This window comes from Thermobia domestica, chromosome 14 (assembly GCF_964235325.1).
Source record: "Thermobia domestica chromosome 14, izTheDome1.hap1.1, whole genome shotgun sequence".
NCBI lineage: Eukaryota > Metazoa > Arthropoda > Insecta > Zygentoma > Lepismatidae > Thermobia > Thermobia domestica.
In genome coordinates, this window is record NC_137467.1 from 55,881,911 (window position 1) to 55,895,284 (window position 13,374).

At 38.1% G+C, this 13,374-nt stretch overlaps 1 protein-coding gene across 1 annotated transcript in view; it reads right to left on the bottom strand.

Annotated features, from left to right (window-relative positions):
- LOC145669834 (beta-mannosidase-like) overlaps window positions 1-13,374 on the bottom strand; it is a 164,107-nt gene that overhangs the window by 43,029 nt on the left and 107,704 nt on the right. The window contains exon 9 of the mRNA XM_081738179.1: window positions 5,349-5,527. Within this exon, the coding sequence (XP_081594305.1) occupies window positions 5,349-5,527 (179 nt within the window). The remainder of the gene's footprint in view (window positions 1-5,348; window positions 5,528-13,374) is intronic.

Sequence of the window (13,374 nt, forward strand, 5' to 3'; positions counted from 1 at the left end):
ATCTGAAGATCCAAACAATGACAGTGAAAAGTGCGCGTTGGAGTTTAAAACATAGTTATGCTTCCATAACTGTCTTTTCTGTTTCACATTATGCCACGTACACTTGTGAGCCATATGTATGACAAATGTCCGTTCTCATAAGTAGGGATAGTACAGACATCGAGACTAATCTCGGTCTCGTCTCTAATTTGAGATTGGGGGCCGCGGTGGCTCAGTGGTAGAGCGTTCACCTCTGGTGCTTGGGGTCCCGGGTTTGATCCCAGCCCCCGCCAACTGAACTTTGTGGTGGACAAACACAGTGTGCGTGGGTTTTCTCGGGGTTCTCCCGTTTCCTACCACTTATTTCATTCATCACTCATCATCACCGTCTCCTTTAGCCTAACCGGCATAATCGTGGGACGTAAAACTCTAATTTTTCTAATTTGAGATCGAGATGTGCTTTCCCAAATCGGGAAGAGATAGAGACGGGGACCAGGCTCGTCTCGATACACATATGCCCATTCTGTACTTTTGCACTTTTTGTCAGGCATTGGGTCCATTATATTCCAATTTGCAATTTTAACATTGGATTCATACTCTGCGACCACGAAAATCTGCTTAAAAGTTGATTGCATTTTGCCCGCCATCTTGGATCCTCCATCTTGAATTTTACACTTTTCGTATCCGATTCGTACATAACGACGTCGAATATCATTTTATACCTAATTTAGAACCATAGCTAGTTTTTTTGTAATTTTTGTCCGCCATGTTGGATCCGCCATTTTGATTTGTAAACATTTGATGTCAGATTTACATTCGCCTAAATTTTAAACCTATATATACCACGTCTAAAAACAATTACACAATAGCTTCCTATTTTGTCCATGTTTTCTAGTGTTTCGGAGAGTGCCTTGTTCGGATCTTCAAATGGTCGCCACGCCATCTACAGACCCCATTCAAGCGAGATATTTCACATGTGAAGTGTACGCGGTGTGAAACACATGCAGATCCCCGCGTACCACTTCAAGTACTTCCCTCGTAAGTCAGTTGGCCAAGGGTAGGAGGGCCAGTAACTTTTCTCTGTGTTCAAGAAAGCTTAGATAAACTGGATTACTAAGAATTATAGTTAACAAATAGGTTGAGAATTAGAATCAGAACTATACAATAATCGGTTAATTATGACTTCATTACACAGGTTGGCAGTCATACACCCAGTTAATACTCGTTCGCTATGACTATCTATAGTGTCAAGAAGTCAGAACCTTCATAATGCATTCTTGGCAAATGCAGCGAACCAATTTGGTGTATTATTTATGAATCTATCATTTTGGGTTCATTCATTAGTTTGTGCTGTGCTGTTCTTCACAGTCTGTTCCCAACTTTATTGGATATCTTTATGGAACAAACTCGGTTGTTCTGATACAAAGAAGTTATCAATAAAATTTTGCACTCGAGTGCACTCGACGAGGACTGAAAAATCGTAATCAGTAGAAACCCTATCTGGGAGATACACAGGATGCAGAAGAACCTCTCATTGAAGTTGCTGAATGGCAACAGTTGTCATATGTGTGCCACATGTGGTCTAGCGTTAATCATGTGATATCGCCAACACATAATAATGATAATGTCATGCCGATAATTCAGCTCTTTCTCTTGAAGTGCTTTATGAATACGTTGTAGTTGATCACAATATGATAGCAGTGAGGGTACGATTACAGGCTAGAAGTTCGAAAGAGTTTCCTGTGGATAATCCGTTCCACGTCTCACTAGACACGCAACATTGTTTGCTTGGGATGCAAATCCTTTTATGGACGTGGTGTTACTTTTCTGTTTGTGCTCACTTATTCCTTCAACACCTTAAAGTTCACGTTCAGGCAAAATTACTTATCTCCGGTAACAATACTGCTCATGATGGCGACAAGGAGAGAATCACATACAACAACACTCTGGTTTTTGTTGCCTGCAACTGAGTGAATGAAGCAACCATGAGCATAGTTTTTGAAACTTTCTCATACTTTGAAAGCGTCGCACAACAAATGCCTGTCCACTACCCATCTCTATGGCTGATTCTTTGGTGTTTTGACGTAGATTACGGTGGATCAAGTCCTTCAAATTATCCTTATCAAAATGGAGTGTGCGACTAGAACTTCGCACACTCCACTCAGAAAAAGAAGCTATGGATTCTTTTTAAAATTTCTTTTAAAATTTTACTGTAAAATTATCCAATAATGTAAATATCAACTTTGTTTCAGAACTGTAGTTCTATAATTCTTGAAGGAAAAGGAGACAAAAATTTTATCCTTGACATTTCCCTACGCCTACGAAAATAGTTTAAGATCAATTTTGATCAGAAGTCCGATCTATCACTATGGTAAATCTTGGTTTTAAAATGCTTCGCCTTCCCACTAGAAACAGGGTGTAACCAGTAATGATTTTAGATTACATTACACCTGGAAGTCCTTCAATACACGGGAGGTTGAAAAGTAGTACGGCAAAAGTGCTGTTGATCTATATTGCGCACTATTGCAGGTTTGGCTGTGGGCGAATTTTGTAGAAAGAGAGCGGGTAAAGGAAATCTATCCCTGCTGACCACCTTCTGAAATTAGCACTGCGTGTTACACTTCCCTTCGCTTTTTTTATTATTATTTTGAGTTTCCACTTCACCTTCTAGTTGACTTTCTATGGTCCCTCGTGAAACCTTCTCCAGCACTGTTCACTTGAGTTTATACCATTGCTTTTGCAGTAACATAAACAACACGTCTTCTGAAACTATGCAAATAGAGGTAGTTTGCACAGTTTAAGAAAACAAGTAATTTAGGTACGGGCAAGAACAATAGTCGTGCCTATGAATTAATCTACAAAATTGGTGGGAAACAGTGCATCGGCATGCTTTCTAATTTCTACTCACGCATTTAATTTTTTTAGAATAACCAAGAAGAGTCCAAGTAATAAGTAAACGTTAAAAAATGAAATACATGATGACGTAAGAGTCAATTTATTTAAAAAAAAAAAAGTGACATTTATAATATGATACAATTCCACTTCTTATTAAGAAGTATGGTTGAGTGATAGGGTTGGAAACATTGTCGTGTAATCTTACCGGTCTACTCATTGTAGATGTGTCAAGCATGACGTTCATCCACCAATACTTTAAGCATCATTTGTTTTCGGTGGGTTTCAAAGAAATGTGCTTCAAATGGAACTTACAATAAGCGACTCAAGCATGACGTACTTTTACCAGTACTTCCAGCATCATTTGTTCCCAGTGATTCCAAAGAAATGTTCTACACACTGAACTTAACAGCACAATAGTTATATTTTGTGTTGGCCAACAAACATTAGCATGAATGAAGTCGACGTTGTCTGTCACTGAAAAACTATTCAACCATTTGGAATGAATTGTTGAACATACATAATAACTGTCTTCAACTGTTGTATTTTAATCGTGTCGTTTTGATTAGATAGGAGGAAGAGGGGATTCAAACTCTATTCTAAAAATTAGAGTGTCTTACAAGTCCTTCAAGTTAGAGAAATAAAAGTCGGTATCGTGCGACCTCACTAAAAGTGAGTTGTCACGTGTTCCAGTGTTGTCAAAAATTCCGCTTCTAGGGGGAAGGAGTAATTTCTAAAATACAGGGTGAGCGTAAAGTCTTGCCCTGATTACAAAAATTTATTACAGAAGAACCGTTTGACATAATAATGTAAATAGTGGTCAGTTATATATTTTCGTATTACAAGTTTTTTTAAAGACCACTTACGTTAGACCACTTCAACATGTGCCCCCTTGGTAGCTCGGAGAATGTCTAAGCATTACGCTTTCTCCTGCTCCGATGTCATTTCGCCAACTAACTCGCGCGCGCCAAGTAACGTACTGCGTCACTCTTGGGTAGCACTAGTGCCATCTATTGGTCTTTTTAAAAAAAACTTGTAATCCTAACCTATGAAACGGACCAGAATTTACATTATTCTGTCGAACGGTTATTCCGTAATAAATGTTTATAATCAGGGCAGGACTTTATGCTCACGGTGTAGTTTAATTCCCCATTTTGTGTTTTAAAAAAAATGACTGAATGGAGATAACCGTTTAAAAATAATTTTTCAACATCGCTAGCACTTAGTTCGAACCAAGTTTCTATCAATCAAATTTGGTTGAAATGCGTATCATAAGATAGAAAATGTTTCGCAAAGAATATTGGGAGGCAATGTCGGAAATACATTTTTGAATACAGCACTTGGGTCAAGCTGAATTCTTATAATTTCATTTTAATTTAAATAGGTTTAGAAAGGAGGAAAGGACCTTAAATATACCTTTCAAATATAATATTTTCCATAAACCTAGTGTTTCCGTGCGAATAACGGCCATTTCAGTTAATTTTGTCTAAATGTACAAAACGAATGGGCTTTAAAGAAAACATAGATCAGAAGTTAAGCAAAGGTTATGCACGAGAATATGTGTTATATATATAGTGGCTTATGTTTTTTTTTTTTTTTTTTTTTTTTTTTTTTTTTTTTTTTTTTGTAACTGGCACCCATACTGTTGGAACTTATTCCCAGGTCCGTATCCACGGGCTTGCATGGCAGGCCGCCCTCCTAAATTTTTACTGACTCCCTATAATTTTCACGCTAGGCTTGCAAATAAACTATAATATGGTGATGAACTATAATATGTTTGAATCATTCCCCCCCTTAGCTTCTACCAGGACCCCTACATTTTGGGGCTGTTTACGGGACTGTTCTTGCCTTTTGTTCTTTTATTGTCACCAACAGTGACGAAATTACCTGAATCATCCATTTTTGTCGACAGCTGAGGAGTTTCAATGTAATTAAATTTGACTTTTGTGTACAGGTAAACTCACTTTTACTGCACGTTGTCTCATGAGATTCCCAGGAACTCACCTTCACATGACTTGTTACAGTATGACAATTACTTTGTCACTTTAGGCTTGAAGCTAGTAGATTTAGTAAGGAAGCTACACTTTTATACAACTTAATTTCAGCTATGCTAAGGAACTTCATGTATAGCGTTTGAAAATGGCAGTTCGCTCTCTGTAAACACTGTTACCAAATGAGTGTTCTGCAGTGTTGCCACATCTTATATCACCAGCTATCGTTCACGTTGTAGTTTATCAGCTTTAGCCACACCAATTTACGATACGGCACATCGTGCCGCAGCCTTCGTTTCAATCGCCTAACCTACACATTATCAATTATGTCCCAAGCTTTAGTACTGATACTAGAATCAGTGCTTTTATTTTTACGAGTGGATCTAATTTATGGAGTACTGGTAAATTACAAAATTTAAGTAGAGAAATTCATTAAATTAAAGTTCTGAAAGTACAATATACATATTATAGTAGTACTCTACTTACTGTCTCCGTGATAAGGACTCGAAGGATCTTGCGAAATATAACCATCCTCTTCGCTCTGTATCCCATTTGTTGGACTGGATAAAATAAAGTCTCGTGATGTGTCCAACTGCTCTACTAGTTTCTTGATAACACCAACATACAGCGTCATATAATCAGCTCTTAATCGACTTCCATAGGAGCTGCGTTTACAAGAAAAAAATTGTGCAAGTAAAAGAAATTAACGAATAGCAATATCAGAAGTACGTAGTATGTGGTTCACTGTTAGAATTAAGTGTGTTATTGGTACAAGTATACAGAATATATATATCGCATGTTTATCTCAAGAGTAACATAACTCAAAAATCGCCCTTATTGTCTTATGGGCAGAAAATGAAAGCTAATCTTGATGTCTATCTCTGGTAAAAGTTTTACAGATGTGCTTCCAAAACTGGGTGCTAGAGAACACTTTGTGTCGTTCTTGCACCCAGTTTTCTTTATTGGGTTTCGAAACTTTCAAACGCTTCTTCTGAAAAGTTAGGAATTTTGAATTATGACACTCTTGAAATAAACGAGCGATATACATATATCGTGTATTCTAAAAATGGTGCCCACGGACCAGTATTCTACAAGTCGAAATAAAGCGAAAAATATATATATTTGTATACTTTTCTGGTCCTTGTCTAGAAACGCGAATTGCACTATGTGGCAACGTCGCAGATAAATTGTCATAGAGTAGATCTATCGATCTTTTAAACAATTGCATCGATTCTCACTAGATGGATGTTAAAGTCGATAGACGTTCACACTAGCACCACTTATGACCTTAACGAGCGATGTAACCGTTTAATGGAATTGTAGGGCATTGTTAATGGTTCCAAGTTAATATACGATGTTGCCACATAATGAAATTTTGATTTCCCCATAGCGGCTGAAGGAGGCCCCGGAGGGCATTCCATCATATAATATTTTCGCTTTATTTTGACCTGTAGAATAATGCTTTGTGGTCCATGGGCGCCATTTTTAGAACACTCGATATATATATATATATATATATATATATATATATATATATATATATATATGTCACTGTTGTAAATATATGCATCACTGTTTGAATCATACCTATCACTGTTATAAATGTAGGTATGACTGTTAGTAGCATGTCTGTCACTGTTATAAATACATGTACTATTATTAGGGCATATCTATCACTGCTATTTATAATGTATTACTCATATAACGTAAATACTCATATCAACTTAATGCTTACAATGTCTCTCGTATGATAACAGATGATTTGCAACCTAAAAATAATATCAAGCTGATATACGTGTTTTAATCCAGAATTTATTATTATTATTATTAAATTTTAATGCAATATATTAATCCGCCCAAAATTTGTTTATGCTCTTTAATAAAAAAGTGGTACAAAGAGTAATAAAATATAAACGAAAGATATATAATGAATAAAAGGTTTATATATATATGAGTAAGAATATAAATGATACAATGAATAAGTATGATGATGATGAATATTTAAGACGAAAAGAGAAATATTATATATAATGTGGCGGAAAAGAATATTAGTTTTACAAATAATAATAATAATAATAATAATAATAATAATAAACATTATGGATGAGCTGGAATGTATATATATATATATATATATATATATATATATATATATATATATATATATATATATATATATATATATATATATATATAAGTCGTGAAAACTTTGAAGTATATGAGATTCTGTTATCATTTTATGTAGAGTATTTTGCAATGAACGATAACAGTTGCATATGTATCGCATTTTATTTGTTTTATGTTTGTCTTGAAATTTGAATTAGAATATAAGAATATTTTATGAATATGTATTCTCCATATATTCTAACGTCCAATAACCTCACATTATGGGTTTCATCAAAATTTGAATCTGAAGACCTTCTGATTAGATTTCCCAAGCCGTTATGCGCAAGGGTGGCGACTCCGTTGACAGGGCCAAACAAATTAATATTAATAGATGTTTGCATTAGACCAGAAGTATCGCCATATTTCTAATCGTCTCATAACAGTATTACAGTTTACGGCAAAATTTTGATTTCCACAAAGAAGAGCAGTTCAATCCGTTCTCGGGACAGCGGTATATTGTATAAATATACGGAAACCTCTTCCTTACTACAGAAATCAGCATGGATCATACGTTATCCATATACTACATACGCACTGCCTTTAGATGATACAGGCAGGATGTCTGACATCTAACAGTTTTCCGTATATTACATGCATATACTTACGTTACATTCCTCAAATACATGTTATATACTTCATTTCTATGTGAAATCTTGACAGCCTATATTGTTTCATACGCAAAGTACGTATAGATGGAATACTTATACGGAAGCCATTGTAAAACATACGTTTTCAGTTATACGTCTGCTGTACATTAGGACCAAAAACTACAGGAATTACGCATGTAACCTACCTTTTTAAGTAAGCCAGCTACATTTTTTTCTCAGTGCACTTTAAGGAGGCTATTGTGCTTAGAGAGATAGTGATTGAAGTGCATATTGGACGTGTACCATAATACTATTAGGAGAACATAAAGGATGTTGATTATTTTACTATAATAGCGAACAAAATTACATACATCATTTCTATTCATCAAATCGGGATAATATTCCAGCATGTATTACAGTCCTAAATCCATCGAACGATTTTGGACTTTTACAAATCCCAACAATCATGTCAGGATGGGATGCATTAGATAGAAAAAAACGGGTGATTTAAATTAATGAGTGTTGTACACACATCTGGCTTGATTGCAAGATGCCACAGATGCATACCCTATATGTATATTTACGTATATATAGGTACGCTTATTAACAAAATATTAATCACGTATTACACAACAGTAAGAAAACGTTAGGAACTTGTTTACAAACACCATTTAAGTCATTTTAATAGTTTTTTTCGCTTTCTATTCTATTTTTTCTTGTGAAGGCGAAGTTATATGTGTCTGACTGTGTCCACATTCAGAACTCACATAAATCATGTTGAAATTAAAAGAGAAAAGTTACATTTTTTCCAAAGTCCACTTGCTCATGACGGACTCTGGCAAAGCTACTGGACTACCTCTAGAATGCAGACACGGAGGTTTACCACCTGTTTTCACAACTCCCTCTGCTAGCTCCACGAAGGTGGAGAAGCGGAGAGAGCACAGCGAAAGACGCCGTCGAGCCTCAGAGCGCTCAACTACCTCAACAGTGTCAAATGCATCCAGTAGGCCACGATCTAGATCGCCACTGAGTCAGCCCACCTATGCCAGCAAAGCAAAATCTCCTCCTGCTAAGAAACAACATACCGCTAACGATTCAGAGTTATCCGACATGGACGCCGAAAATTCCACCTCCTCGCGCCGAGCATCAGCAACCAATATCTTGCCAAATCAACAATCTGCATCTTTTTATTGTTTCCTACTTCAGAAATACGATCCTAAGTATTCAAACGAAAAGTTTATTATCCTCCAACTTAGGAAATATTTGCCCAGCCTTCCACTCCAGGAAGTTGTAAAAACGCGAAACGGTTACATATTGAAGTCCACCGAGCCCGATTTCCTCACGACAGTAAGCAATAAAGCCTCTTTTGAAATCTTTGGTACCAACGCCATTATTACGTCTCTGACTTCTTCTCGACGGAAACAGCCACCTCCACCTAGGCGACCTCCAACGCTCTCTGTCGTGATTCGAGGAGTTGATCCCACGTACTCCGACGAGGAAATCCAAGAAGAACTGCAATATGAAGGGCATACCATTAACAAAGCCATTCGTATTCGCAATAACACCGGGCCAACCTACATGGTTAGAATTCTCACTTCCAGTCAGGACACTGTGAGCGGAGGACTGTGAGTTTGCATAATCTGAATAAATTACTAAAATCATTAATATGCAAAAATGCAAATGTGGGAGGAATCTTAATATTTAAACTGATATTTACTTTAAATTTAAGTACACCTGCTTTCTTTGAGTTTTTTTTTTCTCTGGGAAGCTTTCTCTGCCTCTATCCATGCAAACTAGCATATCAAAATACAAAATTCGCTATCTTCTTATACGTTAATATTAAATAATATCAAATTCTCATTGCTTCTCGCTTAAGTCCTGCCCTGTTGTTCATTACTATTCATTTACATAACACAATAAACCATAACTATACATAGAAATATTAATAAAAGTTATATGCTCCCGCTGGTAATTATTTAAATCTCAAAATTCTTTATATGCAAATTCCTAATTAAATTGAAATATTATTCATAATTTCACGAAAAATTTATATATGCAAATCATCTTATAACACAGATAATGTGACGTTCACAACACTATCGATACTCTTCTCACTCAAGGCGCCCTCATATACAAGCGACGACATAGGGTCGAACCTTCTCGTTCACCTGCACCCTTACCCCTTCGTTGTGAGCGGTACCAAACCTATAACAGCCACGCAACGGCTGACTGTAAAAATGCCTCTGTCTGTGGTTACTGTTCTGGCCCACATCATACGCGCCTTTGCCCTAACATGGAACTCCCGCCTAAGTGTCCCACCTGTCAAGATAGACACCCCGCCTACAGCTATAAATGCAAAAGCAAATAAAGCCTGATGAAACGCATCCAGAATTAGTTGCTCCTCTCCGTACCCAGTCTGCATCCACCAACACTGAGAAACATGTTGATGATCCAGTCACGGTAGGCAAACTATTAGAATTTCTTACCCTTGCACTCCAGAATATACATCCTTTTAATCGTCAACACGTTCTTCACCAGCTTACACTTGCAGCCAAATTAACCTTCAACGTCTCTCTGTATGCTACATATTCAAATAACTATGTTCATTTTCATACTACACGACATGAAACAACTGTTTAATCTGTGTATCATCATGGATCTGTCATTCTTATTCTTAAATATCCGATCTCTTCCTAAAAACAAAGTTCTTTTCCAGACTCTTTTACTTGAAGAGCATATTACAGCCTTCCTTCTGAACGAAACTTTCCTGACTAAGTCTGTCTCCTGCCGCATTCCTAACTATACTTTAATTCGTCATGATAATCCACTACCGGCATTGCGAGCTAACGGCGGAGCTGCTATAGGCTTCCGACACACCATCCCATTCAGGCAACAACAATGTCCCGTTTTACATTTACCAGAGCATGTCATTACCACTCTATATTTTAAAAACATCACGATCACTTTGGCTACGCTCTACATCCGACCAGGCAATCCAATTCCTCTGGATTTCTTCTCACATATCTTCACTACCTATCGCCACTATATAATGCTCGCAGACATCAACTTCCATAGTCGCTCCGCTCAAGACTGCACTCGTTTTACAGATTTCATCACGACTCACACTACAGGAGTTATTCTTGATCTTCCAGCTGCCACTCGCCCAATATCGAACACCACACCGGATATTGCAATTACTTCTAATACGCTCAGCACACGTTGCACTATCACCGTCCTTGATTTACTGGGTAGCGATCATGCCCCAATTAAACTGACATATCATACAAGTCTTGCTCATCAACAACACCAACTGCCAGCCCGTCTCTCACCCCGGTACGATAAAGCCGACTGGCCGAGTTACCGCTCTTATCTTTTCACCGCTATTGCATCTTATCAAGCGCCCAATACTTCAGACGAACTCACTACTCAAATTGACCATATTACCTCTGCTATTCAACAAGCCTCTGCTCTTTACATACCACAAAAAGAATCCATACCATACCGTCCAAAATTACCACCACAGTACCTTCCTCTGATCCGTCAGTCACGGCAAGCTTATCGTGAATACCTCCGTACACGAAACCCGGATGCACTTCATCACCACCATCAGCTACAAAGAACTGTTCGAAATTACCTCATAGCATATCGCCAAAGGCAGTGGGTGAAAACCTGCAACCACCTTGCTGACACAACTAATCCCACGGTGTATTGGAAGCGTTTTAACGCTTTGTGTGGTAAGTTTTCGAAAACCACGTATCCTCTTCTTGTCGATGGAAAACAGTGACACTCTGATTTGGACAAAGCAAACGCTTTTGCTGCACACCTTTAAGGCATATTTACGCCTCCTGCACAAGTTCATGTCTCCCGTTCTCATCATGTTACCAGCATAAATACGGACTTACACCACTTTCAGCCAGACGCCAATCATACTCTTCCACCGCACGTTCTAAATGTCCCCGTTCAGTCGGAAGAAATCACAGCTGTGGTTCAGCGTAAGCGAAACACTGCCTCAGGCTTCGATGGAATAACTTACCGGCATATCAAAGAAAGCTCTCTTGCACTACTTCATCTTCTAGCACTTATCTTTACGTTCATTCTTCGCAGTGGCTTCTACCCTACTGACTGGAAAGTTTCAAAATGTCTAATGTTTCCGAAACCTAACAAACCTCCAAGTGACGTTTCCTCTTACAGACCAATCCAACTAACGTCCACATTCAGCAAAATCTTTGAAAGGATCATCGTTAAAAGATTACAACCCTATTTAAACGATAGACATCTCATTCCTACCCATCAAGCTGGTTTCCGCCCTGGTTACTCTATTAATGACCAGTTGCTCCGTCTCACGACGCTCATCACCAAGCATTATAATCTGCTTCAACCATCCTGCTTTCTTCTGTTTGATCTCGAAAAGGCATTCGATAAAGTGTGGCATTTAGCGCTCATTTACAAGCTAGTCAGACTCCGACTTCCTATGACTTATATACGACTCATTTTCATTTTCTTGTTTGCCGTCTTACTTACGTTGCCATAAATTCTGAGCTTTCACATCCCATTTTTCTGTTCTCTGGCGTCCCACAGGGATCTGCTTTATCGCCTCTGTTATATCTACTTTTCGTTGCTTATTTTCCAGACCTACCACGCACTGTCCATCTGTTTCAATACGCCGACGATACGGCATTTCCTGCTCTCTGCCGCACCATTCCGCAAATCAATATCGCACTTCAGGAAGCTATCAATCGTTTTACACACTGGTGCCGAACATGGAACTTAACAATTAATGCCGGTAAAACGCAAGCGATAGTTTTCATCCCGCCTCGTAAACGCACAAAAGTACATCGAAATCCAACACTCCTTTCATTACATGTCAATGATATACCACTGCATCCTAGCAAAACTGTCACTTACCTTGGACTCATTTTCGACCATCGTCTCACTTGGCCCCCTCACCTCAACTCTGTTAAAACTAAGGCTTATAATAGACTAAATCTACTCAAGAGACTAACTGGAACTACTTGGGGTCTCTCTTCCCGGCTTGTTCTCAATACTTATAAAGTTTTCCTTCGGCCAGTACTTACTTACGGTTTTCCGGCCTGGATGTCCACACCACCATCCTATTATAACAAGCTTGCAGTTCTTGAGCGCCATGCTTTTCGCCTTGCCCATCGTATTTCATTACCTAGTCCCACCCATGATCTATACTCTCTCATTACATTTCCTATTCTTAAATTTCACTTAGAAACTTTACGCAGTAACTTTCTCACTGATCGCTACTCCCGTCACCACCCCCTGCTTCTCGACACTATGCACTACCTTTCACTGCACCCGTGCAGACCTCATTACTACTATACCCCTTTGCACCTTCTTTTCACGCTCTACTGCTACACATTACCCCCTAATCATCTTGACCTGGAACTCCTGGATGAATATCGTATTCATGCTCATCTCTCTCACATATTTCCTTCATATACTGCACAGTGATCTTCCTTTGTGACTAACAGGGCTCCCTCTGTCTTCATCAGCCTATCGTCGCCCTAGGCAGAAGATAACAGCATTTGTTCATTTAACTTTTCCCTCGTGTTGTGACGTGCTTGCACTTCATTCCATCCTCCATGCCCATCTCATCTATCAATATTTATAACTATCATACTTCATCGTCTTTGTTATGTATCTAGTACTATAAGTTTTTTTCTTCTTCTTTTGCTAATTTTCTTATTGTACCTTCAATATGTTTTCTTGTTTTGTTGTTATATGTTTATATT